Source organism: Canis lupus, chromosome 1, assembly GCF_003254725.2.
Source record: "Canis lupus dingo isolate Sandy chromosome 1, ASM325472v2, whole genome shotgun sequence".
In the NCBI taxonomy this organism is placed as follows: Eukaryota; Metazoa; Chordata; class Mammalia; order Carnivora; family Canidae; genus Canis; species Canis lupus.
This window is the reverse complement of record NC_064243.1, coordinates 112,189,672-112,217,197: the sequence shown is the minus strand read 5'-3', so window position 1 is coordinate 112,217,197 and position 27,526 is coordinate 112,189,672. Positions and strand designations below refer to the sequence as shown.

The 27,526-nt window shown below is 57.9% G+C and overlaps 2 protein-coding genes across 8 annotated transcripts in view; one reads left to right on the top strand and one right to left on the bottom strand.

Moving 5' to 3' along the window:
* Nucleotides 1–857: 857 nt before the first annotated feature.
* ERF (ETS2 repressor factor) lies at nt 858–20,368 on the bottom strand. 2 transcript variants are annotated; one of them, XM_035712567.2, is made up of 5 exons: nt 20,245–20,368; nt 15,177–15,306; nt 6,295–6,529; nt 5,790–5,905; nt 858–5,687 (listed from the first exon to the last, which is right to left on the bottom strand). In XM_035712567.2, the coding sequence occupies exons 3-5, from the start codon at nt 6,324–6,326 to the stop codon at nt 4,393–4,395; spliced, it is 1,443 nt and encodes a 480-aa protein (XP_035568460.1). In that variant the 5' UTR covers nt 6,327–6,529; nt 15,177–15,306; nt 20,245–20,368; the 3' UTR covers nt 858–4,392. The 2 variants fall into 2 exon arrangements, with proteins under 2 accessions (XP_035568460.1, XP_025280592.1); XM_025424807.3 differs by lacking the exons at nt 15,177–15,306; nt 20,245–20,368 and adding an exon at nt 10,959–11,117.
* CIC (capicua transcriptional repressor) overlaps nt 20,046–27,526 on the top strand; it is a 26,565-nt gene continuing 19,084 nt past the window's right edge. For 3 of the 6 annotated variants that reach the window (XM_049094567.1, XM_049094569.1, XM_049094564.1), the window contains exons 1-2: nt 20,829–20,979; nt 23,367–26,192. In XM_049094567.1, coding sequence (XP_048950524.1) covers nt 23,378–26,192 — 2,815 coding nt within the window. In that variant the 5' untranslated portion in view covers nt 20,829–20,979; nt 23,367–23,377. Of the gene's footprint in view, nt 20,194–20,827; nt 20,980–23,366; nt 26,193–27,526 lie in introns of those variants that run through there. The other 3 variants (XM_049094570.1, XM_025424797.3, XR_007402530.1) reach the window with 3 other exon arrangements.

The following is a 27,526-nucleotide window of genomic DNA, read 5'->3' as shown; positions in this document are numbered from 1 at the left end:
TTCCTCTGCCCTCTTATGGTGGGTCGCAGTTCCTGCCGGGAAATGTAGTCGACACCAACGCTTCGGAGTAGTTGCCACAGTGAGCCTTTGTGTCTTCTGGGAAATGGAGTTCAAGGCAGACTCATTTGACTGAGGGGGAGGGATCTACCAGGAGCCCGAAGAATGCTGGGTAATAGTCCAGACCGGATCCTAACCCTTTGAGACGAGACTGCAGAGGCTCGCTGGGAAGTGTAGTCCAATCGGTACATTTGGGAAAGCGTGAGCCAAATGTGGAAGACGTCAATCCCCTGGGAAGATTGCAGTGTTCAACGCCTCCTTACCCTCCTCAGACCCCAAGAAAAAGCTGAAGTTGGTCAGGGGCTGCGGTAAAATGGAGCCCAAACATTCCAAATTCCAAGTTTCCACAAATCAGGAAGGAAAAACCCTCCCTCAAACAATTTGGGGAACAAAGTTCCCGGTGGTCTCTCAGAACAATAGTCTTCTAGCTTTTTCTACCGACGCGGGTTCACCAAGAGGCTGAGACGAGCATTAAAGCAGGTGAAAAAATTTCCGTTTTGCATCTCCTTTCAGCCTTTTGCGTACTCCCGCCTTCTAAGTTTACAGGATCCAGGAGGGCCCAAAACAAGGAAGCCGGCTAAGAGTAGCCTCGGGTTTTGTGCACGGACTAGGTCGCCCTATTTATCGATTAATAACCGGAAAGACTAATTTCAAAGGACCCTGGGAAATGAAGTTCGTGCGAGGGAGCGTGTGTGTGTGTGTGTGTGTGTGTGTGTGTGCGCGCGCGCCGGAAATATTTGGAACTAGAATGAAATCATCCTCGGCCCCTCCTATCCCCTAGAATAATGGGAAATGGAGTCTCTAGACGTTCACTTTAATCTGAGTCTATGTTCATACTGTCTTGCCCTTTCTGAAGCCTGAAGTCTCGTTCACTAGGTCTGACTGCAATTCGCAGCGGACCCACAAAGCCTTAGGGCCCCGGCAGTCTCGCGAAAGCCTTCTGGGACTACATTAACCAGAAGCAAAGCGCGGACATACTTCCGCTACCTTTTCAATGAACGCGGCTGCATTAAGGAACAGTCCAGAGCGGGGGCTTCTGGGAGTGGTAGTTTTTCGGTCAAGTGGTGGTTGCTGCCCTCTGACGGCAGCTCAGAGATGAAAAGCAAAAATCTGAGTCAGTCCCAAGCCTGGGTAAATCAAATCCTACACTGGACCACCAAGGCCCAAAAGGGCAGCGGAGAAGTGCGGGATGGCAGCGGTTACTTAACGGCCGGAGCTCATGGGACACGCGCAGTGGACGGCGCGTGGACAACCGCCACGAGGGGATTGGGGTCCGTGGGAGTTTGAGGGCGACCATCTGAGGGAACCTTACCAGATTGTTTGCAGGGGTGAGAACGTTTGTTGAGGGGTACTAGGGCAGACTCTTAAGTGTCTATGAGGGGCCCGTGGGTGTCTTGAGGTGCTCAGGGGAGTCCATGGAGAGGTGAAGGGGCCTTACTGGGAACCAGTGGAGAAGTCACAGGGGATTTGGAATGTCTTCAGGATCTGTAGGATACCAAGAAACCACCGCTGACTGAGGGGATCTCTCAGGGACCCCAAAGGGCAAGCACCAGGAAGGAGCTTCAGGGGCCTGGGAGGGGGCGAGGGGGTGTGATGGTGCTGGGGGTTACAGGCAAGAAGAGAGTCTCTGAAAGGATGAATTGATGAAGTATTGTGAGACCTATAAAGGGCTTTCTATTTGGAATCAGAGATCCTGGGATATAGAAGGGAGCAAGGGTGTGGTCTTGCAGAAACTGAATACATTTAGGTGGGTCATTAAAGATTAGAGGAGCCGCTGGTGTTTTCAAGACCAGATGCCACCTGTGACATTCCTCAGGGTCAGAATTGGAGGCAACAGGTCTGGCTTTGCCGTGGTCTGACCTGAAGAGCAGTTCTGGAGCTGAACGCTCTTTAATCCATATTAGACCTGGTTAGAGATGCTCTGAAGGCACTGGAATCGGGCTGAGATTACGAGTCTGGGTCCACCCCCCTCCTCCCAGTGATAACATCCCCCTTTCTTCATCACACCACCACCACCACCACCAACTCAGTTGCATCTATGTTGCCAGGAGACATGCCTCATCCCAACTTCCAGAAATAGCCCAGTGGCCCCCACCCCAGGGAGTGACTTACATCACCCAGGAGAGGGAGCAGTTGCCCGCAGGCTGCCAAGGGAGCCTCGGTTTCCTGCCAGTACCCCAGCCCTGGATCCTCTCTTCACTGCCAATCGACATCATCTGGGACCACCCACCCTGGGCTGGCAGGAAATGAGGGTGAAGCCTGAGCAGATAGGAACTGCCAGCTCCTTCCCCCTCAGTGGCGCAGGGTGGAGTTTCTCCGTGAAGCCAGTCCAGCAGGCCTGAGTCCTCAATTCCCACTCCATTTCTTAGCTGTGTAGCCTTAGGGAAACTCCTTCCTCTCTCTGGGCCTCCTGTGCCTCACCTGCACTGAAGGGGTTGGACTGCCCCTAAGGACCTTTTCGGCCAGAATTCCTCCTTTTTCATCCCCGGAGCAAGTTCTCCAACCTGAGCTTCTAGCTTTATAAGCTCACCCTTCAGATCCTATGATCTTGAGACCTTTGTCTAGATCCAACCATCCTGGCCTTAGGAGAAAAAGGAGTCGTCAAAAGAACATGGGCTCCAGAAACAGACCTCATTTTAAGTCCTGGCTGGCCTTAGGGCCTTAGGCAAGTCATTTAACTGAGCCTTGCCCTTACCTCACTGGATGTGGGAGATAAAGCACTGCAGCTAACTAGGTATCAGCAAGTCGATCAGTACCAACTATGATTAAGCCTGTCCCTTCTCTTGGGACACCTAGGTGGCTTAGTGGTTGAGCATCTGCCTTCGGTCAGGGCATAATCCCAGGGTCCCAGGATCAAGTGCTTTGTCAGGCTCCCCGCAAGAAGCCTGCTACTCCCTCTGCCTATGCCTCATGAATAAATAAAATCTTTTAAAAAATTTTTTTAAAGCCTGTCTCTTCTCCACTTGCTGGCAGAACATGTTTCCTTGGTTTGACAGACCACTAAGGAAGCGTGCAAGGTCTACATTTCAAGAGACACTGCAGGCCTGCTGCCAAAGTCTCACTCCCAGCCATGGGGACAGGGACAGGAGTACACAGAACTAGAAAGGAAAGGCAGTTCAGGTGATCAGAAGAGCAAAGGGCGATAGTGTTGTGGAATCTCAAGTGCTTCCAAGGACCAGGGGATCCCCCACAGAATAGGGGAGCTGTCTGAGGGCCAAAGGGTGCCTGAGATCTTTATCATCAGGCCCTGGGATTATGTGGCTCTGGGGTCAGATATTCCCCAGGCTTGGATTTGACCCATTAAGATGAGGTTAGACCTTCTGGCCATAGATCTCCTGGAGGGACAGTCTAGGCCCCTGTCTTTCAGAACCAAATCAGAGGCTGTGACCTTGTGGTGGTTGTGCCTAGCACCCAGGACAGATCACCACATCCAAAGGTCCAAAGTTTTATTGTTTTGAATACATTCTCCAGCAGCCCCCCAACTTCCCTCCCCCCCCACCCTCCATCCCCAATACAGAATAAGGCTTGACCAAAGACCCCCACCCCAGGGGCCCCAGCTAGGAGGCAGAGGGGGCTTCCAGTTTGGTTTCAGGGCACCCCCTTCTCACCCCCCCCACCCGCCTGCCTATGGGCTTAGTCCTAGGAGCAGCTGGGGGTGAAGGGGTTGGACCAGTGCTGGGGTAGGGAGTGGGAGAGGGATAGCAGGCACTTGTAGAGATTTGTGGCCTCTGGGCGGCACCCCTCCCCCTCCTCTGCCCCCCACCCCCCACCATGGAATTTTTGGTTCATCAGAAAATGTCCCTCCCTCTCCTGCTGCAACCCTGTGGGGTATGAGAAACCCAGGCACTCAGGGCCCCTGGAGGGGCAGGGAAGGCAGGACGGGGCTGAGGATGGCCGGGAACGGAGAGGGACTGGGACAGGGACAGGAGGCAGAGAACAGGGAGGGAGACAAGGCTTTTACTTCCTAAGCGATTGTAATAAAAAACGTTCCTGGGCATGGAGGCCAGAGCCTCAGTTCAAATATAAATTCCCCAGAATGGAGGTGGCCCCCTCAACTCCCCCCCCCTCCCTACCCTCCCCACCACCACTTTGCCTGGAGCTTAGAAACCCACAGATAGGGGAAAGCCCCCAGCCCTGGGCACCCACCCACCCTCACCATTAAAAAAAAAAAAATTAAAAGTTTTATACAAAACGTGGGGCAGGAAAGGGGAGGAGGCCGGGAAGACACCAGAGAGCTGTCCTCACCTCCAGGGCTGGGGGTGGGGGGGTGGTTAAGGCAGCAAAAGAAGCATGGGAGGTGGGGGGGGGACCAGGGGGACCCCCTGCCCACAGCTCTCAGGAATCTCGATGCTCCAGGGAGAGCTGGGCTGTAGCGTGCTGGAGGTCAGAGCTCACTCGCCTCGGGGTGAGGGGTCCCCCGGCCTCCCCGGGCCCCTCCCCGCGCACCTTCTTGTCCTCACCCTCATCCTCTGGGCCCCCAGCGGGGCCCCCACCCCCCTCCAGGCGACAGTCTTCACTCCAGCGCCGCTTGAAGCGCAGCTTGAGAGGCATGCACTGCGCCGCCCCGGGAGCCTCGCCGGGCTCGGGCTTGGGGGGCGCGGGGGGGGCACGGGGGGTCTTGAACACCTCCCCATCTTCCTCATCCTCATCGCTGATGTCCGTCACCTCCACTTCCTCCGACTCGCCTTCCGAGATAGGCTCCACCTTGATCTGTGGCGGTGGCGGTGGCGGGGCCAGGGCCCCCGCACCCTCGGCCAGCCCGCCCGCGCTGCCACCACCGCCAATGCTGATGCCACTGCTCTTGTCAGCACCCGCCGGGGCCTTCTCCCCAGCTGCCCGCTGCCGGCGTCCCAGCGGGGGCGGCTGGAGCTTAAACTTGAATGGGGAGGAAGAGGAGGAAGAGGAGGACGAGGCCGAGGAGGGGACCGGTGGGGTCTCCGGTGCCATGGGCGGCAGCGGGCACTTGTCAGGGCGCTGTGGCTGGGGCACCACCAGCCCAGGGTAGTGCAGGAAGGCGCGGGGACTGAGGTGGTAGTTGTAGACGCTTTGGGTGTGGGCCTGCAGGTACCGTTTCATGTCCTCCGGGCTGAAGGAGAAGTGGGAGCCTCCCCCTGAGCCGCTGGGGCCACCGCCACCACTGGGGTACATGGGGCTCAGCGTCGGGGAGGGAGTGTAGGCCAGGTGAGTGGGTGTCATGGGCAGAGCCGGGGAGAGCTGAGGGGGGAGCAGGGAGCCAGGCCCAGCCAGAGGTGACACAGGGAAGGGGCTGAGGGGCTCAGGGCCACCCCGGGGCCGGGGGTAGACACGGAAGACGCCGGGGTCATGGGGCAGGCGTGCCAGCGGGGGCCCGCGGAAGGCACCCAGCTCCGGAGGCCCTGGCGGTCGGGCCCGGGGGTCCTCTCCCAGTGGCTCTTCCAGCTCCGACGTGCCATCGCTGCAGTCACTGACTGAGCCTCGGCCCAGGCGTCGGGCCACCACAGCCGAGAAGAGGGAAGAAGAGGATGAAGAGCAGGCCGGTGGGGAGCGGGGGTCCTCGGTGGGGGACAGCACCTCAGAGGGCGTTGAGGGAGGGAAGCGGAAGTGGCTGCCACCCGATGGCACTGGAGGGGCACTCTGGGGCACTGCGCCCCCTGCAGGAGAGGGGAGACGTGGCGTCAAGGTCCGCGGTCCAGCCTGGACACAGGCCCATCCTCTCCTCCCTCTGAGGCCAAACCCCCAGCCCAACTACTCACCAGCCAACCCCACATCGATGAAAGGGTAATTAACCAGCACCAGTTTGTTGAAGTTGAACTTGTAGGTGAACCGTTTCCCCTTGGTCTTGTGCAGAATGCGTTTGTTGTAATAATAGCTGTGGGCGTAGAAACACATTGGACCGTCAGTCATGCAGGGACCCCAGTCTAGACCCTTACTCGACGCAAGTTGGGTGTCGCTCACCAAGGAGGACCAAGAAACCTGGGTCACACGCAAGAAGCCAAGGACCCAGGAGAAACAGCTCTCCCCTCAGGTCTGGGGCCAAGACTAGAGGCCACACCCAGACTGTAGTCTCTCCTCAGGACACTTCTATGTGACAGAAGCACTCCAAGGAGGATCAGGACTTGCCCGTGGTCTCACCGCTCCGAGCTGGCAAAGGATCAAACCCGAAGCCTATTCCCGTGGGTTATACGCTCCCCAGCCAGTGGGGGCTCCCCAGCCAGTGGGGGCCATCCACTCTGCCCAGGGGCTTCTGCCCCTCCTCACCGCAGGGCCCGGCTCAGCTTGTCATAATTCATCTGGGGCTTGCACTTGCGGACACCCCAGAGCCGAGCCACTTCGTCAGGGTCCTTGATGACGAATTCCCCGTAGTCCCCCTGCCAGGCGATGACACCCTGGTACTCCTCTTTCCGCAGCAGCTCCAGGATAAAGTGCCACAGCTGGATCTGCCTCGAGCCAGGGGACGACTCCGGCTTGTAGGCCCAATCCGGGAAGGCAAACCCTGGGGACAGACAGGAGGCAGGGGAGTGGCCCCGGGTCAGGATGCCAAGTCCAAGGCTTCAGGTCCCCTCCCAGGGTCCACCCTCCTACCCCGCCCTCCACGTGGGGAAATCCGTCTCCCCTCTGCCAAGTCAGGACCTGAGTTAGGGAGAGACAGTGTGTGTCTGTGTGTGAGGGGGCTAGACGGGAGCTGGGGGGGGAGGGAAGCTGGAGCCTGCTCCAGCGACACGGGAGAAACAGGAAACCGTCGGCGGCGGGTCCCGGGGCCAGTGCCAGGGGGCCAGGCACCAAGCCAGGCCGGCGGGCAGGGCTGCCAGTGGGGGAGGGGCAGGAAGGGGCACACGTGGCCAGCCGGGTTGGGGCGATCCCCCCCGACCCCCCCAATTCCCATTCAGGGCCAGTTATACCCCTCCCCCAACTCACCCCACAGCTCCAGTCCCCTTCTGGGAACATAACACTGTCTCCCCTCCCAAAACCTACCAGAGCCCGACTCCCACCCCAGGACCCGATGATTTTTTTTTTTTTTCTTAAAAGGACCAGGAGGGGTGGGGTGGTTGGTTGACGATGAGGTCAGCGCTTGCACACACAGAGGCTTCTGTCTTCCCTGGAGAGTGAAACCCAGACTGTCTGAGAGAGCCCCCCCCCAACAAGCCCTAGACCCTCTGTGCTGACTGCCCTCCCCGGACCCAGGCGCATGGACACAACCTGGCTGGAACGCCCCAGCCCAGGCCTGGAGACTGAGCAGGCAATGCTGCAGCCTGTTCCCCCTTCCGCCTTCTCATCCTCAAGCTTCTTCCCTGCCCACCTGCCTACCCGCCCCCAGCATTAACCTTGGGTAGAGGTTGGTGGTGGGCTGGCTGGTCCCTGGAGGGGGTGGGCAGCCTGGGGGGGGGGGACGGTGGGGGGGCTGCGGTTGTCATTTCCCAAACCCCCGGGTAATCAGGGGCCATCAATAATTCAGCACTAGGCAGCCGGTAATGGAGGGGTGGGAGGAGGGAAGGGGAGGAAGAGAAGGAGGGGGAGGCAGGATAGGGGCCCTGATGCCACCAGAGGGAGAAGGCCAAGGTGGACAGCAAAGGATGGGCGGGGTCCCAAGTCCCAGTCAGGCTGCTGGAGTGAGCCTCTGGCCTGCCTCAAGCCCCAACTGAAGCAGGTACCAACCAGGCCTGGGGCAATGCTGAGCCTCCCTCAAAGACTCCACCGCAGCCTGGACTCCCAACAGAGGATACTTCCCCTTGGGGACACAGGGATTCAGCAGTTCCTACTCCCACAGGCACTACCCCTTCTAAATCCAAAGCTGACTCTATCCCCTACAGTGAACCAGCTTCCTGAGCTCCAGCCTTGGGTAGGATGGAATGGCCAGCATTCCCCACTAGTCACAGCCCCATTCAGAAATCCTAGCCTCAAACCAGCGCCTCGGGGCTCCAAGGATACGACCTCCAGCTGGTTACAGTCCCAGAGTCCTACACCAGCAGCCCCTGCTCCATTCAGAAGTGACAGCCCCTGACAATGCCTTCCATAGATCCCAGCATCCATAGCCCCATCCCTCTCTCGGGAATCCAGGTGTTCATCCCCATTATCCTCACCCCACTGGAGATTCCAGGTCCCAGGGTCATCCTCAGGGCCCGAAGGCCCTTAGGAGCCAAAGTTACCAAATGACTAGCTCCATGTACCCTCTGAGTCCTACAAAAAAAGCTCCTACCTCCCCCCAACTCAGGGCACCAAGCTCTGTGCTTCTCCCACCTAAGCTCCAATCTGGCTCACAGACCCAGGAGTGTGTGTGGTGTTGGCGGTGGGGGTTGTGAAGCCCCTGAGACATCAGTCTGGAGTTGGGGGAGTATACTGACTTCCATCCTCCCCCCCAAAATTAAAGCCACCCTTCCCAGCCCACCCGCCCCAGCCTCCTTGTCCCGGTAACCAGGCAACGTGTGTGCAGCGACAGTCCTGGGAGCGGGGGAGCAGGAGGCTAAAAATAAACTTTGCAGAAGAGAAGGAGTGAGAGAGACTACATGCAACACAAAGGGAACTCGGAAGGGAGGTGGGGGGCTCTGGGAAGGCCTCAAGCTGCATTCTGGGGGCCGTCCCAGGCTGCCTCGTTAACCCCCCCTCCCTGAGCAAGCCTCCCTCAGGGGCTAGGACCCAGGATCCCACTCCAGTTAGAGACCCTCCCCACTCCCAGGTCCACCCCTACCCGGCTTTCCTCATCGGACATGGCATACATGAGGGCCTGTTCCTGGCTTTGGGGGGAGAAGAAGAGCGGGGGTGACGTCAGGGTGTCTCAATGGGGCTCTGTTCCCCAGGCCTTGGAGCCAGGAGCCAGGCACGGGCAAGGGGAGCATGTGTGAGTGTGTGTTGTGTATGGGTCCACGTGCTTCAACAGGGAACCACCGGGCCTGCGCCAAGAAAGCTTAGGGGAGCAGGACCCCTGGAGCATGGGGGTGGCAGTGAAACAGACAGCAAGCAGTTGACACTGAGAGAGGTGCTCAGGACATTCTGAGACAGGATGGAGAGGTGGCAGCAGACAAGACAGGAAGGGTTGGGATGGCAGGGTCCCAGAAGGCACACCTGGGTCCCACAGAGGCGGGGTAGGGATTCTCCCAGACGGACTGGAAACCAGGGGTGGGGAACAGAACTCCTGGGCACCCCCCAAATTCACATGACTGGCCAAACTTTTTTTAAAGGGACCATGGGGGTCGGAAGGGAGGGGTGGTGGTAGAGGAAGAACACGCCGACCTCCTGGGGGGCCCTACCACCTCCCCCACTACAGGCAGCCCTCGGTGGCGCCAGAGCCGGGAAGAAAACAGGAAGTGGGAAACAGCCGCGGCAGAGACTAGAGGGGCCGGGATGGAGGATCGGATGAGGGGCGTGCAGACGGACAGACGCGCCGATGGACCGATCGGGAAGCCATTCCAGGCCCCCGCCCCTTCCCCCAACCGGAGAATCCACACGCGCGGCTCGGCCCCAAGACAGGGGTAGGGGAGCGGCCCAGCCGGTCCCACCAGGAGAAGGCCCGCAGCAGGGAGGGAAGACGAGGCGGGGTTGTCTGGGCGCCTAGGCCCCCTCCTCGGGCGAGGGGAGGCTCCTGCTGCCCCCAAGGCCCAGCGGCCCCGCAGCCTGTGGGAGCCAGAGAGTATGTGGGACGCACGTGACTGACCCTACAGCACTCTGCACCCCTGCCCCACCCCCCTGCCCCCCTCCTCGGCCCCAATCCCCAGGCGCCGGAGCCCGGCTCGGAGCCCTTTAAGAGCCGCCCCCACCCGCCGAGCGGGGGGGCGGGGTGGGTGGGCCGGTCGGGGCACACACCCGCACACAGGAGCCCGAGCCGCGGCCGCCGCCGGGGGAAGGAAACAAGTTTGAACAGCGGCGCCCGGCCCCCTTCCCCCTCCCCCGTCCCCGCCCCGGGCCGGATTCCGACGGGGTAGACGGGCAGGGGGCGGCTGGGACCCCTCCCCCCAGCGCGCTCGGGCGCAAAGTCCAGCCCGCGCGAGCCCGGGGGCGGCGGGGGAGGGGAGGGGGGAAAGTCCGAGTGGGAGGGGGGTTAATCCCGCTGCCCCCCGCCCGCCGACGGACGGGGGGGAGGGGAACCTTGGCCCCTTAAGGAGGAGCAAGTTGGCGGGGAAGAGGGGGGCGGAGGGAAAAGACGGCCGGTTGAAAGAGAAGCGCTGGATGAGGGAGGGGGGGCGAAGGGGGAGCCTCCGCGTCCCCCCCACCTTCCCCACCCTTCTCAACCCCGAGGCCCCGGCGGCGCGGGAGGAGGCTACCCAGGTCTCTCCGGAGCCACCTTAAAGCCGCGCGTTCTAAGGTCGGAAACAAAAAGTTCCTTTTTCGAACGTTCGGGCTGCGCTTTGGAACTTTGCGACTCGGCGCGGGCGGGGGAGCGAGGAGCCGGCGGAGACGGGCGGGGGAGGGGCGGCGCAGCCCGGACCCCGAGTCTCGGGCTCCCCAATCACGCCTTCCTCCTAGAAGCCATCCCGTATCCCCCTCTAAGCCGGTGCGGGGCAAGCGCCGCGGTGAAGGTCATGGGCCGGACCACGCAGCGCGGAACCGGGAATAGCGGGCCCCGTGGACAGCCCCCCCACACACGCCCCGCACACGTCCCGGCCCCCAGAGTGCAACGTGACAGAGCGGCGGGGAGGGACCCCGCCACCCCCGTGATCCCAGGAGTGGGGGAGAACCCAGCTTTCGGGGTCCAGCAGGGAGAGGACCAGGACTCGCGGCACCCACACCACTCCGCCCAGACCCAGAAATTGGGGGTCCCATGCAGCACCCCTCGCTTGCGCCACGAGAAGCAACAGGTCTCGAGTGCTCGGGGGTCCCCCGGAACTGGGGATCCCTCGGGCTACCCCGAAACCCTTCAGCCCCCCCAAAGTTTCTACGCCTGGTTTCCCGGGGCAACAAGTCTCCCCCACACGTGCTGCCCCCGCCCCCACCTGTGTCCGCCGGGGTCTTCATGCTGGGGGGCCCGGGGCGAGGCGCCCCGACTCCGGGCCGCAGCTCCCGGCGCCCGCGCTGCCCCGTCCCGTCCCGCGCCCGTCGGGCCGCCCTCGGCGCTTCACCCGGCCTCGCCTCTCAGAGCCTCTCCCCTCCCCGCCGCCGCCTCCCGGGTTAATATCGCACTCCGGGGCCGGGACGCCCACGCCCCCCGGCCGGCGACGTCACCGCCGCGTCGCCATGGAGACACTGCGCCCGCCCCCTCCCCGCGCACTCACACACACACTCGCCGGCGCGCAGCCACTGAGGACCGGCCGGCTCTGGGCTTAAAGGGGCCGCGCGGCGGGGGAGGAAGGAAGGAGGGGGCGGGGGTGGGATGGGGTCCTGGGGGTCATGACCCTTTTCTGAGGCTCCAAGTCTGCAGATAACTTAAGTCCTCGGCACTCGCGACCTGCCGCCCCTCCTCCTCTCCTCCCCACTGCAAAATCCAGAGTTTCTTTTGGGAGCTTGTAAGAGGGGAGGGGGGAAACTGGAGGTGGGGGGTCAGAAACTTTTGAAAGGCCTGGACCTTTCGGGAGGGGTCAGGATCTTCACTGCAGGGGGGCAGGGTCAAGACCTTGGGGGATGATCAAGACCACATTTCCCACCCTGGCCTTACCCTACCCGCCCACCCACCCCCCCCCCCCAGCCCTAAGCCTGCATGGGGGCAGCTGTCCGGGGGTGGGGTGGAATGGGTGGGAAGCATTTCCCAGCATCGGAAACGGGGAGGCGGCTGTGCCCTCTGCTCCTCCGGGGATGGGATGGGGTCTTGGCCTTCCAGATAGCCCCAATCCCAGCTGGTGAGGAAGTGACCAGAGAGAAGGCATTCGGGAGCATCCCCCCACACACACTCCATCCTCGGGCAGCAGCTGTCCTAAGGACACGGCTGGCGTCGGAGGTACCCCCACCTCCATCGCCGGCGCTGGGGGTTCCGGAGGTGGAGCCAGGATGCGAGGGGGCGATCAAAGTCTGAACAAATGTGCTCCCAAGGGGCACTGGGGGGTCGCCAGGAGAGAGGAAGGTAGGCTTAAGGATGAGGGCCAGTGCGTAGGGCAGTGTTAAGTCTGTTCTCCGCAGCGGGGAGGGATGGATGGAGCCTGAGGCTTCAGGAAACAGGAAATCAGTGCTGATCAGATGGCTAGCTGGAGCTGGCAGCAGGGTAGAGGGCAAATAGAAGCGATATCCACAGACTGAGCCTGGAGACAGAGTTTCAAAGAAGACTCTGAGGTACCAAAGGAGAGGAATATTGGAGGGGGTGGGGGAGTGATGCTCAGAGAAACTGAAATTGAGAAGATGGGCCGGGAAAGACAAGCCACTGGGAGGGAAGGCCAGCAGGGTCAGACTCTTTACTTCTTGGAGCTTCCTGATGCATTAGAGCAGTCCCTCACCATTGCCTCAGAAGTCTCTAGCCTCTTCCTCCATGGAGGCCAAGGCCTCGAGGGAAGCATCACCTCCCTGGGGAATTATGTAACCTTGCCTACGGACAGTGCAGCTCCCCCACGGATATTGTAACCCTCTGGGAGCAGTGTGGTCCAGCAATAATAATCGCCATCATTGTTATTATAACAGCTCCCGAATTCCTAGCGCTCATGATGTGCCAGGCATTGGGCCAAGCATTGTCTGGGGCATCTTGTCATTTGATGCTCACAAAATCCCAAAGAGGGAAGTTACTATTGTTACCCCCATTTACAGATTAAGAAGGTGAGGCTCAGAGGGGAAATCAGCCTGCCAAAGTCCTACAGCCAGGAAGTGTTGGGAGTCAGGATTCAAAGGAAACCTATCCAATTTGGAACCACTACCCTTCACCACTATTCGTTAACGCCTTCACTGTCCGCCCCCCTCTGAAAAAGACAATGCTGAGTTTCAAAGATTATAGGTCTGTAATGGCTTCAGTGATCCCACACTCCCACTGACAAGAGAGAGACTTAGGTTGCACCCCTAACTTTGCTACTTCCTGTCTGTGACATAGAGCAAGGGAGTTTGCCTCTTTGAGCCTCAACTTCCTCATCTGTAAAATGGGGATTTTATTAGACCCAACATGACCAGCTTGTTTTAAGAAATCGGGGATGTGAAGTAAGTATGCAGTAAATACTGGTAATAATTAGTAGGAGAACGAATGAACTATATACCCCATGAATAATGTAAGGACCCCTCACTGTATAGACTCCGAACAGTAGGCAACAAATACAGGGTACCGACAGTGTAAAATGGCCTCTTAATGGCATAAGTCCCACCCTGACCCAGTTGGATAACTCAATCCTACTGTTTCAATGAAGTACAATCATGGATGGGTGGGCGTGCCTCGTGGCAGAGTCTGAGACATCACTGAGAATGAGAGTCCCTGGTGAAAATGTCCCTTGGGTAGTGTGACCTCTGGTGGTTTGTGAAAACCTATCCACAGATAGTGTAACCCCTCAGGGGTTGAGTGACTCTACCACAGAATCATCGTAGGCCCTTTTGGATAGTTCACTTGCCTCGTGAACCCCATCCTTGGGGAAGCTGGACCCCACTATTACCATATGAAACATTCACATATTCTGAACTTGTGATAGAAACTATTCATCACTACCAGTCATTCCTTAAAGACGTGCCATCCAACCAAGACCGTATCAATTCCTTTTCTTCTTTTTTAAAGATTTTATTCATTTATTTATGAGAGACACAGAGAGAGAGGCAAGGACACAGAGAGAGGGAGAAGCAGGCTCCATGCAAGGACCCCAATGTGGGACTCGATCCTGGGACTCCAGGATCACGCCCTGGGCCTAATGCAGTCGCCAAACTGCTGAGCTACCCAGGGATCCCTGACCGTATCAATTCCAATGAACAAGGAGGACAGTCCTCTCTCTGCTCCCGTTCACTGTGAAAAACCTACACAGATCCCCCCTCCCTGGGGCTTGTGAAAAGTGCAGCCTCTCACAGACCTAAGACACGCCTACAGTGAGCAGTGTCATGCTCCAGGGAGAAAAGAACTCTGTCCAGACAGTGAAAGCACCCTCACTCCCATGGACCTAGCACTTCTTGTTCCAGTTTACCATTCTGACACAGATAACATTTATCCTGTTGCTATCAGACTAAGGCATGGACAGAACCTGTCCTCAAAGAAATCCCAACACTCCACAGACCTCACTCCTAGAAAGGAAACTGTATGGATGATAAAAAATCAGAGTTGCAACCTACCCATCATCACCTAGAATGAGCAACAATGAGCCATTACTAGGTACATTGTAGCTCCCTTAGAAATAATATGAATCACCCTATAAGGAGAATGTAGCCACCTAAACAGTGTGACCACCCCCAAACAAAAAAAAAATGTAGTCCCATTAAAGAGTATAACCCTTCTTCAGCTCCCTGACTTGAAATGCTGAAGGGCTCCTGCACTCAGACCTGGGTCCTCCTCTCCCCCTGGGTGATCTCCACCAGTACCATGTTTTTCATATGCCATCTCTATGCTGATTACACCCAAATTTCTCTCTCCAGCATAGGACTCACCCCTGGCCTCCAATCTCACACATCAAGCTGCCTCACCAGTGTCTCCATTTGGATATCTCAAGCTTGTCAAGTCTTTCTCAGCTCCCACAAACTGTCCCCAAACCAGTCTTCCCCATTGTGGGCACCTGCAACACCATTTTGTAAGTTGCCCAGGCCGAATTCCTTGGAGTCATCCTTAACTTCTTTCCCTCACCTGTCATCTGGTCTGAAGGGAACTCCCATATGCTCTACTTTCAGCTGCTTCAGAATCAATCTCCTCCCCACCACCACCTTGCACCTCTGGTCTGGGGACTCTTCACCCTCTCCTAGCTGCCACCAGCCCCTACAATTTGTGCCTCACTCACAGCCAGAGGGGTTCTAGTAAGTCAGATGACATTCCAGTGCTGCCCCAAATCCTCTGTTCTCTGGGAGTAAAAGCCAACTCCCTGCAGTGGCCAGCAAGGCCCTTCCTCCCTGACTTCACCTTCTACCTCTCCCTCCATTTCTGTGCCAGCTGCACTCCAGCCTGTGATTCCTTGAACAGGCCAGGCTTATGCCTGCCTCAGGGATTTTGCCTGTGCTGTTCCATCTGCCTGGAAGGCTTTCCCTCCAGAAGTCTACATAGATCTGCCCTTCATCCCCTTCAGATTTTTATTCAGAAACCCACCTTCCAAAAAAAAAAAAAAAAAAGAAAAGGAAAAGAAACCCACCTTCTCAGGCGGCCCCGGTGGCACAGCGGTTTAGCGCCGCCTGCAGCCCAGGGCGTGATCCTGGAGACCCTGGATCGAGTCCCACGTCGGGCTCCCTGCATGGAGCCTACTTCTCCCTCTGTCTGTGTCTCTATGAATAAATAAATAAAATCTTAAAAAAAAAAAAAAAAAGAAACCCACCTTCCCAATAAGACCCTTCCTGACTACTCTATTTTATTTATTTTATTTTTTAAGATTTTATTTATTTATTCATGGAAGACACAGAAAGAGAGAGAGGCAGAGACACAGGCAGAGGGAGAAGCAGGCTCCATGCAGAGAACCTGACATGATCCCGGGTCTCCAGGATCACCACCCGGGCTGAAGGCGGCGCTAAACCGCTGAGCCACCGGGGCTGCCCACTGACCACTCTATTTTTAAATGGAGCCCCCTTGAGATGCTTGGGTGGCTCAGTGGATGAATGTCTGCCTTTGGCTCACATCATGATCCCAAGGTCGTAGGATTGAGTCTCACATCAGGCTCTCCACGGGGAGCCTGCTTCTCCCTCTCCCTATGTTTCTGCCTCTCTTTCTGTGTTTCCCATGAATAAATAAATAATTAATCTTTAAAAAAAGTAAATAAACTGGAGCCCCCTTCCAAGACCCCTATGTCCCTTCCTTCTATGCACTGTTTTTCTCCATAGCACTCATTCTCACATGATATGTATTTCTGGGACGCCTGGGTGGCTCAGCGGTTAAGCGTCTGCCTTTGGCTCAGGGCGTGATCCTGGAGTCCCAGGATCTAGTCCCACATCAGGCTCCCTGCATGGGGCCTGCTTCTCCTTCTGCCTGTGTCTCTGCCTCTCTCTCTCTCTCTGTGTCTCACATGAATAAATACATAAAATCTTTTTTAAAAAGATATATATTTCTGTAATATATTAGCTTGTCATCTGAATCCCTCCTCTACAATGTCAGCTCTGCTTTATCACCGTGCCTATACCACAGTGGGTCATAGAACAGTCTCGTAATATGTATCTGCTGAAATGAACTGAGTCCAGGTACAGTTGGTATAACCCCACAATCAGAACCCATCATACAGACAGAACGAAGTCCATAACCGATACAAACTCCAATCTGCACTGTGGCTCTCATATGGACAGTGGAAACCCCAAATAGTGCAAAGCTGAAGAACAGTACAAACCCCGGTTTAGGCAGCACAACCCTCATAAACCTCATAGAGACAGGGTAACCCTCATAAATAATGTGAGTCTCACTCAAATAGCACGGCCTTCATAAACTTTGTGAGCCTCATATAAAAGGGCAATCCACATAAATGGTGTAAACCACATATTGGCAGTGTAACTCTCATAAACAGTGTGAGCCCCATATACATGGTGAGACAGCAAATAAACAGTGTGGGTCCCCCTACATATAGCATATACTCTCATTAGTGCGCTCTACCACAGAGGCAGCACGGCTGGCTTAACACTTTGAATTCCTCTATCAACAGGGTCAATTCCTACAACCTGGGTAAACCCATATGCACTCTGGAGACAAGCATATAAATAGGGTCATTTCTGTAACTGGTGTAACTTTTCATGTGAACAGTGTAGCCCCATAGTCATTTAGCCTCATGCAGTGTAACCCATGGACACCATGCCCTCACATGGACGGTGCCGCCAGCCTCAGTGGGCCACTCAGTGAACAGTGCAGATTTAACAATGATTGCAATAGGGTGCCTGCATGGCTCAGTCCTTTAGGCATCTGACTTCAGCTGAGGTCATGATCTCAGGATCCGCACTGGAGTGTTACATGGGGGAGGGGGGAAATCCGTGCTCAGCAGGGAGTCTGCTTCTCCCTCTATCTCTGCCCCACTCCATGCTTGTGCAAGCACTCAGGCACTCTCTCAAATAAATAAAATCTTAAAAAAAATCCAATGGTTGCAATAAACCTCAATGTCACTATGTCAGTTTTATTAAGTCATTGACAATGTAACCTTTTTCCATAAAAAGGGAGAAAATTCCACCTTCCTTTTAAGCCCCTGGACCTTGTAACCTTCATAAAATTATATTATGCACCCCCTCTCCAAAGTCCTAATTCTCCTATTAAAAATTACCCAACTTCCCTTCAACACACACATGTATTAAGACAGAATGGCATCCCTGAAGGGTGGTGTAACCTGTCACAGACAATGAGGCTCCAAATAAAGACCAAGAAATGGTGAATTCATGAATGGCAGGGATTTCCCAGGGCCCAACACAGGATGGGGCACATAAAAAAAGTGCTTCTCCTATTTACTGAGCGTTTACTATATGCAAGGCCCTGGATTCAACATCTGATTTCATTGCTACCTCAACTTTATCACGTAGCTACTCCCATGATCCCCATTTTTCAGATGAAGAGAGTGAGACTTAGAGAGGTTCCAGGCTCCAAGGCAACACAGCTAAATAAGGTGACAGCTAAGACATCAAGTACTGGACCAAATGCTTCCTGGTAGACCAACAAATGCCCCAAAGATCTGTTGAACCCTGAAATCTTGCCGAAAAACACTGCCCCCACCATGACCAGCACCACCATACACAAACCGTGGACAAGGTGACCAGTGAGACTGAGGTGGCACAAACTCTTGAGGCAGTGATAACCTCCCGAGTACTGCCAATCACAATAATAGCTAAGATTTTTGAGGATTTACTCTGCTGGAGACACTGTTCTAAATGCTTTGCACATAAATTCATTACAACCTAATGCCAAGGTGGTTTTTTTTTTCTTTTCTTAATTACCTCTGTACAGATGTAGAAATGGAAGCACAGAGGGATTAAATGACTTGCCCTAAGTTACACAGCTGGGGAAAAAGCCCAGCTGGGTTTGACCCCAGCAGCCTGGCTAAGCCTCTATTATTCTGCTTCCTGCAACATCACCCCTTCCCTCCACTTCGCAGGACAGTGTAATTCCATTGAACTGTACAACTAAGTTAACTACATTTTATGTAATTCTCTCAGGGGCAGGGTACAGCTGACTGTGCATACCTTTCCTTGATGACAGCGAAAATAGGTCTTAGCATGAATTCCCATGCACAGGTCTCCTTCATGTATGGTATAACTCCAATAAGCAGTGAGGATTCTTCTGTAGACATTGTTTGTGTGTGTGTGTTGTTGTTGTTTTTTGGTAGATTTTATTATGAGAGAGAGGAGCACAGGGGGAGGGGACAAGCAGGTTCCACACTGAGCATGGAGCCGATGTGGGGCTCAGTACCGTGACCCTGAGAGCATGACCTGAACTGAAACCAAGAGTCTGGACACTTTACTGATGGAGCCACCCAGGTGTCCCCCCCGCCGCCCCCCTGTCCGCCCCCCGCCTGGTGGACATTGTAAAACTGACCACAGCTGAGCAGATCCTGAGCCAACAGCACAGGCTCTTTCACTACAGCAGAATGCTCCCTGGGCAAGGTGAGTTCCTTCATAGACAGGACACACCTCCCCACCGGCTGGCTGATTCTCCCTCACACCTAATGTGAACTGACCATGGACCATGAAATACCATCCCAATCAATGGAAGTCTCCCTCTAATGCAATATAATCTGCTATGGGCAATGTGAACTCCCACCCGGTATGTGCCTCCCCGTGGACAGTATAATGTCTCCTATCCATGACAAAGTTAACAAGGACAGTGCACACCTCCATGTATGGGGAGCCTTCTGCAGCGGCTGTGAACACTTTTCATGACAGTGTAAACCACTCTCCAAGGGTCTACCTGAGTAGGCAATGGGAACTCTTCTGATACTATAAGCTTCCCTCAGACCCAGCATCTACTTAACATACAGTCTAAACTCAAAACCTGCTCGATACTTAAGTGCACACTCTTCTGGAACGTGATCAAAATAGCACAAAATAGCATAAAATAGCATGGTTATGAAATGGCATATGTAAGTCATAATACAATAGCGTAAGTAATAGTGTAAGATTCCTTCTCAGTGTGAACTTGTAGACAGTGAAATTTCTCCCTCTCTCAAAGCGAAATCTTCTGTGGACGGTGGATAACATGAATCTCTTCAAACTCAGTGAACCCCAATGGACAACTGATATTTCTTCCTAGCCCCGGGATGAACTGGCCCCACAGTGGGAATGTTGCACAGCATGCACCTGCGATAGGTTGGGTGCGTTTTCTTCACAACTGGGATGAATCCTGTGTGCATCCTCGGAACCCATCACAGGCAGCGGAAGGCTCCCCTAAGGCCAGTGTTCACTGTTCCCCATTACCCTCTATCTAGGGCAAATCCAACGGATTTGGAGAATGGATGCACTGCAGACGGCTTCACACCTGGCATAAACTCCGTGTCCGGGCTGCAGGAATCTACTACTGACAAGGCATATGTCTCCCCTCCCTACCCTGTGTGAACTCCACCCCCCCCACCCGAGACCTTAAAAAAAAAATCTCGCTCCCGCCAAGCGCGAACACCCACAAAGTAGCTCTCCACAGAATGTAGCGAGAAGGGAATGTGGTGTGAAGCCCCATGGAGCGCCGCATATCCCCATCCCATGCCCCGACAAGCCGAGGGGAGCTGTCAGAAAACTGCACCGCCCTAAATGTCAAAGTCTTGGAAGGGGGGACTTTTCCCCAGGGTCCCCGAGCCCCAGGCCGCGCGCGTTCACTCCACTGCAGCGCGCGCCACCCTACACGCGCACGTTCTCTCCCCTCCCGGTGGCAACAGGGCTTTCCGCGGGGCCGCGCCGGACTTTCTGAAGCTGTTGATTGGTCATAGTCCCGGCCACCCTACAGCCAATCAAGCGGGGGAAAGGTGACATCACTCGTTCTCCTCCCCTCCCCCCCACCCCAAACTTCCCTACTCCCGGCTACCGACAGCAACAACCACGTGGGGGAGGGGTAACAGAGTAGAACCCGGTGAGGTCATTGCGCCGCCCCGGCCGCTGCTGATTGGCTGCGGGGCTTGCGGGTGGCGGTTGGCTGCTCCTCGCACCTCCCCCTCGTGCCGCTACAGCCGCTACTGAGAGGAGCCACTGGCGACGCCAGAGCCGGGAATCCGGGTGAGTTGGGGCCCTGGGTCTAAGATGCTCCCGGTGTGCAGGGAGACTTACAGGAACTGCCCTGTCCGACTTTTTCTCCTCGCCCGAGTTCTTTGGTGCTACAGCACTCTGTCACATGGGAGTTGTAGTCTGTTATGTACTGTCGACTATGGGCCGGAGACGTCAGAAGACTACCATTCCCAGCAGGAATTGCGACTAGCCGGTCAACAAACGCTCAGGCCACGCCTTCTCAGTCCGCTTATTGGACAGCCTATCCCTTAGCCCTTCCTTCTTGCACTTCATTGGCTACTGTCCCTAACAGAGGCTGGGTTCCGGCCTAGAGTGCAGGGCGAGTGGGTACTGTATTCGTCATTCTGCACTAGGACGGCCTGCAATTGGTCAAGGCTGATGCCCATCACTTGTTGTGGGGCAGGGCCCTAGGCAGATCAGGCGGTCGTAGGCTCAGGTTGGTGTCGGTCCCAGAGGGAGGCCGGTCTTGGACTTTGGCCCCTCCCCCTTGCGCTGCCGGGTGGGCGGGATTGGTCGTGGCGAATGTCGCTCGTCGTGGAGAGGCGGAGCCGACCAGGCTGCGAACATCTATTGGTCTAGGACGGCGCCGGTCAGCGGGGTTGTGGCCGGTGATTGGCTGGCTGCTCCAGCTGTTGCAGGTCCATTCACCATTTTGTGTGTTGGAGTAAAAAAAAAAAGGGAGAATCGAGAGGGAGAGCCGGAGGGGGGGCGGGGAGGGACCGGACCGGACCGAGCCGGGGCCACGGCCCCCCGCCCCGAAACCCCGCCGAGCCCGAGGTGAGGGGCGGGGCCAGGGCTGACACGGGCAGGGGGGATTTGGGGTGCTGGGGGCCGAGAGGGGACAGGTGGCAGGGACGGGGAGGGGGTACAGGGGGAAAAAAGGTGGGTTGGATGGTGGGAAGGGGGGATAGAGTGGATGAAGTGGTGGGGAGGAAGAGAGACAGAAAAGGGGTGACGGAGAGGGGATGGTGGGCAGAGAATGGGTAACAGGAATGGAGGGGTGACAGGACTAGATCAGGGTGACAGGGAGAGGGAGGGGACAGAGTTGGAGGGGTGACAAGGAGAGGTGATGGAGAGAAAAGGTGACAGGTCCGGAGATGGCTGACAGGAGAGTGACTGGGAGGAAGAGGTGACAGAGATAGATGAGGGTGACAAGGATGGGGTGATTGAGGAGGGGGCCTAGGGCCTGTGAGGAGAGAGGTAGAGGTGGTGACAGGATGGGAGAGAGAGTGGCAGAGAAGCTGGTGCCAGCAGGGCTGATGGGACCAGAGGGCATGAGACCCTGAAGAACCAGGGCCTGGGCCGGCCTGGGCTTCCAGGAGTTACTGCTTAGATTCTGAAGGAGGTGAGGGCCCACAGGGCCTTGGGTGGGAGTTCTCCAAAGTGGGGTGAACAGGGAGAGAGTAGGCCCCAGGGGAAAGAAAAAGGCTTGGCTTTTGGGGTGAAGAGGCAGGATCAGGTGGCAGGGTCCAGGGGTGCCAGGCGGTATGGTTGTAGGCCCTGGGTGGGGTATGCAAAGGTTTGTGTTTGGGCAGGACTGGGGCCGGATCTCAGTCCCCAGGATGGTGGCCCAGCGGGTCAGTGGGGAGAAGGTGGTGGCAGCTTCCCAACTCCTGGGCACTTGGATGCCTGCCCCAGTGTGAGAAGCCCCGGACCCTACAGGCTCTGCCTGTGGGGACCCCAGGATTGGTCCAGAGAAGGAGCAGCCTGAGATTGCAGGGTCCACTGGAGGAGCAGGCCCCAAGTAGGAGAACACGAGATCAGGGGTTCCTGGGGGAGTTTGCACACTGAGTTGGGGGTGTCTCAGATTGCGTTTGGGTTATGGTCCCAGGCACCCCCACCCTCCCAGAGGCCCCCTTTTGGCCTCTCAGGTTCTCTTAGTCACTTTAGAGTAAAGTTTTTTCCCTTTTCTTTTCTCAGGGCAGCTTGAAAGGGGGCGGGCAGTAATGACTGTTCAGGAAGTGGGTGAGGTTGGCCTGCTGGGCTTGCCCTGCTTTCTTTGACCTTCTCCCACTTACCCCCACCTGGAGCCGGAGGGCATATTTGGGGGCCCCAGGGGGCCTGGCCAGCTCAGCCACCCTGCCAGAGGCAGCCCAGTCAGGGCGGGGATGTGTGCAGGCCAGAAGGGGGGCTGGGCTTGCTGGTATCACGCTGGGTGCTGTGGGGGAGGGGCAGGCTCCCATCCAGTGGGACAGCGAAACCCTGGGGTGTAGCTCTGTGTCCCACTGTGTGATGACGTGTGTGTGCCTCTGTGTGTGTTTTTGTGCGCGTGCGTGTGCTCATGCACGGCCCCGTGGCAGTACTGGGTATAAGCTCTTGCCCCAGACGTGCCCCTGCCTGCTCCCTGCCAGGATCTGGGGAGATGGCTATACCTGGCAGGCCTGGGGTGCAGAGAAGAGTGGGCAGCCGTCCCTTAGGACTTCCAGCTGCCCACTCCTTCCCACAATGTCTGGCCATGCCAGGTGGCCCAGAGGGGTTGGGGGTGGGGGTGGAGAGAGGCTCACATCACAGCCCAGTCACCTCCTTTTCTGTGACTGTGTTCCTGTGCATGTGTGTGTATGAGTGTGTGTGCTCTCTGGACAGTGACAGTGCAAGGAAGCGTGCCCTCTGGATCATGTGACAGGCGGCACACTGAAATGGTTAGGAGCACAGACTCTGGAGCAGCCAGATTGCCTGGGTTCAGACCCTAGCTCTGCCATTTCCTAGCTGGATGAATTTGAGCAAGTTGCTTGATGTCTCTGTACCTCAGTTTCCTCAACTAGGGCTGTTGGTCGCACCTGCCTCTCAGGGCTGTTGTCAGGATCAAATGGGTTAATAAAATCAAGTTCGGCCCAGGGCTTGGCACAAAGTCAGTGCTCCATAGGCATGAACGGTTACTGCATTTTGTGTCCCCCTGGGCAGTTGCACACACTTGCTGTGGCCTCTGTAGAGGGAGCAGATATATGTAAGTGTCCCCGAGGAGCCAGACTGTATAACTCAGGGTACACGGTGCCAGTCTGTGTCTGGGGCCCCTGGCCCACATGAGTGGAGGACAGCCAGGAAAGAGGCTTTGGGCATCATGGAGTTGAGGCAGTGGCCTCAGCAAGTGAGAAGTCTTGGGGCACACTGGCTCTGGGGGGCCCTTGAGTTGCTCCCGATGATCCCTGTCTGCCTCCCACCTGCAGGTGGACAAAAGATGAAGCCAATGAAGAAGGCATGTGTCGGCCTCCCGGGTTCTGGCAGTGGCGGCAAGTCCCCACCAGCCACCCGGGCCAAGGCCCTGAGACGGCGAGGGGCTGGGGAGGGCGACAAGCCAGAGGAGGAAGACGACGAGGCACAGCAGCAGCAGCAGCAGCAGCCACCTCCGGGGCCAGAAGAGGCTGAGGAGGGTGAAGAGGAGGAGTCCGAGCGGGGCCCTGGGGCGGAAGGGCTGCCCCCCGAGCTGCACCCTGATGACCCGGCGGCCCCAGGCCCAGCCGAGGACCCCAAGGTAGAGGGGGAGGCAAGCCGCTGGGAGCCCTCCCTCAGCCGTAAGACGGCCACATTCAAGTCTCGAGCGCCCAAGAAGAAATATGTGGAGGAGCACGGAGCTGGCAGTGGGAGCAGTGGGGCGGCCGGGGCCCCCGAAGAAAGAGCACGGACCCCGGAGGAGGCTGGCACCCTGGGTGTACCTCCACGGCCACCCACCTCCACCCGTTCCTCTTCCACTGACACAGCCAGCGAGCACTCGGCTGACCTGGAAGATGAGCCAGCCGAAGCTTGCGGGCCAGGCCCCTGGCCCCCAAGTGGCGCCAGTGGTGGATATGACCTGCGACAGCTGAGGTCCCAACGGGTGCTGGCTCGGCGCGGAGATGGCCTCTTCCTACCGGCCGTGGTGCGCCAGGTGCGCAGAAGCCAGGACCTGGGGGTACAGTTCTCCGGGGACCGGGCCCTGACTTTCTACGAGGGGGCACCCGGCGGCGGCGGCGGTGTAGATGTGGTTTTGGATGCCACGCCGCCGCCGGGTGCCCTGGTGGTGGGCACCGCTGTCTGTACCTGTGTGGAGCCTGGTGTGGCTGCCTACCGTGAGGGTGTGGTGGTGGAGGTGGCCACCAAGCCGGCTGCCTACAAGGTCCGCCTCAGCCCTGGCCCCAACACCCAGCCAGGCCCCCCAGCCGCCCTGCCACAGCCCCCACAGCTGCCGCACCGTGAGCCCGAGGAGGCCGTGTGGGTGGCCCGCTCCAGCTTGCGCCTGCTGCGGCCCCCCTGGGAACCCGAGGTTCCACCGAGGAAGCCCCCTGCGGGCCCTGAGGAGGAGCAGGCTGAGCCAGCGGGTACCCTACCCCCCTGCCCTGCTGCTCTGGACCCCAAGCAGCCTGAGGATGCCGAGGTGTCTAAGATCAGCTTCGGTGGCAACCTGGGGACTTGCGAGGAGGGCGAGGAGAAGCACCCGCCGGCCCTGGGCACCCCGGCCCTGCTCCCACTGCCCCCGCCCCAGCTCCTGTCACCGCCACCGAAGTCCCCGGCTTTCGCAGGCCCAGGCCGCCCTGGCGAGCAGCCCTCACCCTGCCAAGAGGGGAGCCAGGGCGGCAGCCGGAGCAGCAGCGTGGCCTCTCTGGAGAAGGGGGCTGCGCCAGCCGCCCGGGCCCGCACCCCGCTGACAGCCGCCCAGCAGAAGTATAAGAAGGGTGACGTGGTCTGCACACCCAACGGAATCCGCAAGAAGTTCAATGGCAAGCAGTGGCGACGGCTGTGCTCCCGAGACGGCTGCATGAAGGAGTCGCAGCGGCGGGGCTACTGCTCACGCCACCTGTCCATGCGAACCAAGGAGATGGAGGGCCTGGCAGACAGTGGCCCTGGTGGCGCCGGGCGGCCGGCGGGCGTGGCGGCGCGCGAGGGCAGCACCGAGTTTGACTGGGGCGACGAAACATCGCGTGACAGTGAGGCCAGCAGTGTGGCGGCCCGTGGGGACTCACGCCCACGCCTGGTGGCTCCCGCTGACCTGTCACGCTTTGAGTTCGATGAGTGTGAGGCGGCCGTGATGTTGGTGTCGTTGGGCAGCTCTCGCTCGGGCACGCCCTCCTTCTCCCCCGTGTCTACGCAGTCGCCCTTCTCACCTGCCCCATCGCCCTCCCCGTCGCCGCTCTTTGGCTTCCGCCCTGCCAATTTCAGCCCCATCAATGCCTCACCAGTCATCCAACGCACTGCTGTTCGCAGCCGCCACCTGAGCGCCAGCACCCCAAAGGGAGGCGTGCTGACGCCACCAGACCTGGGCCCCCACCCACCGCCACCCGCCCCCAGAGAGCGCCATTCTTCTGGCATCCTACCTACCTTCCAGACCAACCTGACCTTCACCGTGCCCATCAGCCCTGGGCGGAGGAAGACAGAGCTGCTGCCCCACCCAGGGGCTCTGGGGGCCCCGGGCACAGGGGGCGGAGGAGCCACCCCGGACTTCCCCAAGAGCGACAGCCTAGACTCTGGCGTGGACTCGGTGTCCCACACGCCGACGCCCTCCACGCCGGCTGGCTTCCGGGCGGTGTCACCTGCTGTGCCCTTCTCTCGCTCCCGCCAGCCCTCGCCGTTGCTGCTGTTGCCCCCACCTGCTGGCCTGACCTCGGACCCTGGGCCCTCTGTGCGCAGGGTTCCTGCTGTGCAGCGGGACTCGCCGGTTATTGTTCGCAACCCCGATGTGCCGCTGCCCTCCAAATTCCCTGGGGAGGTGAGCACTGCCGGCGAGGCGCGGGCAGCGGGACCTGGGCGGGGCTGCAGAGAGACCCCAGTGCCCCCCGGGGTGGCCAGTGGGAAGCCTGGCCTGCCCCCACCTCTGCCAGCCCCCGTGCCCATCACCGTGCCTCCAGCCGCGCCGACTGCCGTGGCCCAGCCGATGCCTACCTTTGGCCTGGCTTCTTCACCCTTCCAGCCGGTGGCCTTCCACCCCTCACCTGCTGCCCTATTGCCCGTCCTGGTGCCCAGCAGCTACACCAGCCATCCTGCCCCTAAAAAGGAAGTCATCATGGGCCGACCTGGGACAGGTAAGAGATGTGGGTGGATGGGTCGGGTGAGGGCTCGTTTTAGACGGGGCCACTTGCAAACTGGCTCCCGAGAGAGGTGAGCTCCCCACCTTGGGAGGGGCTCAGGGGGAGATTAGCGTAGATGTTTCAGCAGGAAGTCACATTGTCAGGCAAGGGACTGGACTTGGAAGGCTCAGTGCCGTGCTTTCAGAGGGCTCCTGTTGGAAATGCACTCTCAAGGGCTCTACCAGTTAGCAAACCTTTCCTGAGCTTTGGGAGCCAGGCCCCCACAATTCTGATGGAGTAACAGAGTTGACAATCGTGATGACAGCTGCCATGTCTGGAGGACTGGCGGGGGCATCACCGTGATAATAGGCATTGCGTGTGAGTTATCTCACCGAACCCTCAGACACACCCCTACGGTACCAGGGTCTGTTTTCAGCCCTTTGGAAATATTCACTCATTTCGTCTTCACAAACCTAACAAGCGGGTGCTAGGATTATGCTCATTTAGAGGAAACGGAGGCCAGGTTAGTAACTTGCCCTGGATCCCATGGTTAGTAAATCCTGGAGCCAGCCTTCAAAGCCAGGCTGGCTGGCTCGTCCCCCTGGGCCATAGTGCTGGGTTACAGATGGGAAGATGGAGGCTCCAGCAGGGCCTTCTGCCTCGGGGTGGCAGGATCAGGACTGGAGCCCTCACCTCACGCCTGTGCCGGGTAAATATCACAGGTGCGGTCGGTGCCATGTAGGGGAACTGGGGGTGTGCTGGGCAGGCCTCCAGGTGTGAAATCCAGTCTGGCTGCCCTCAGGAAAGGGTGTGTAAGCCAAGAGTTGAAGGATGAGTTGTAACCAGCAACCGCGGGGTGGAAGAGCCTCCTAGGAGGCTGGCAGGAAAGCTTCTAGGCCAGAAGGAGCACAGCTGAGGAAAGCTGGTATGGCCAGAGGGCTGAGGTCAGAGGCGGGGAGAGCCAGAGGCCAGGCCAGGCCTTGTCAGAGCAACTGTCAGGGAGGGTGACCAGTCACCAACCCTTCCTTAACATCTCATTTATTAATCCACTTTTGACTGAGTATCCCGGCCCTATGCCTCTGGGCCTGGCCATGTGCTAGTTGGTCTGAGGACACAGCTCTGTCCCCAGACAGTGAGCATCCAGAGTGATCTGAGCTGGGATGGGGGAAGCCAGGAGGCTGTGGGAAGTCAGGGAGGGCTTCTTGGAGAAGAGGCCAGGGTCTCTAGAGTGAGATATGCAGGGTGTGCAGATGTGAGCCTGGCAAGGCCGGCAGGAAGACCATTAGGCAGAGGGAAGGGTTTGGGGAAAGGCATTGAGGCCAAAGTAAGTATTTGAAAGGAGTGGAACC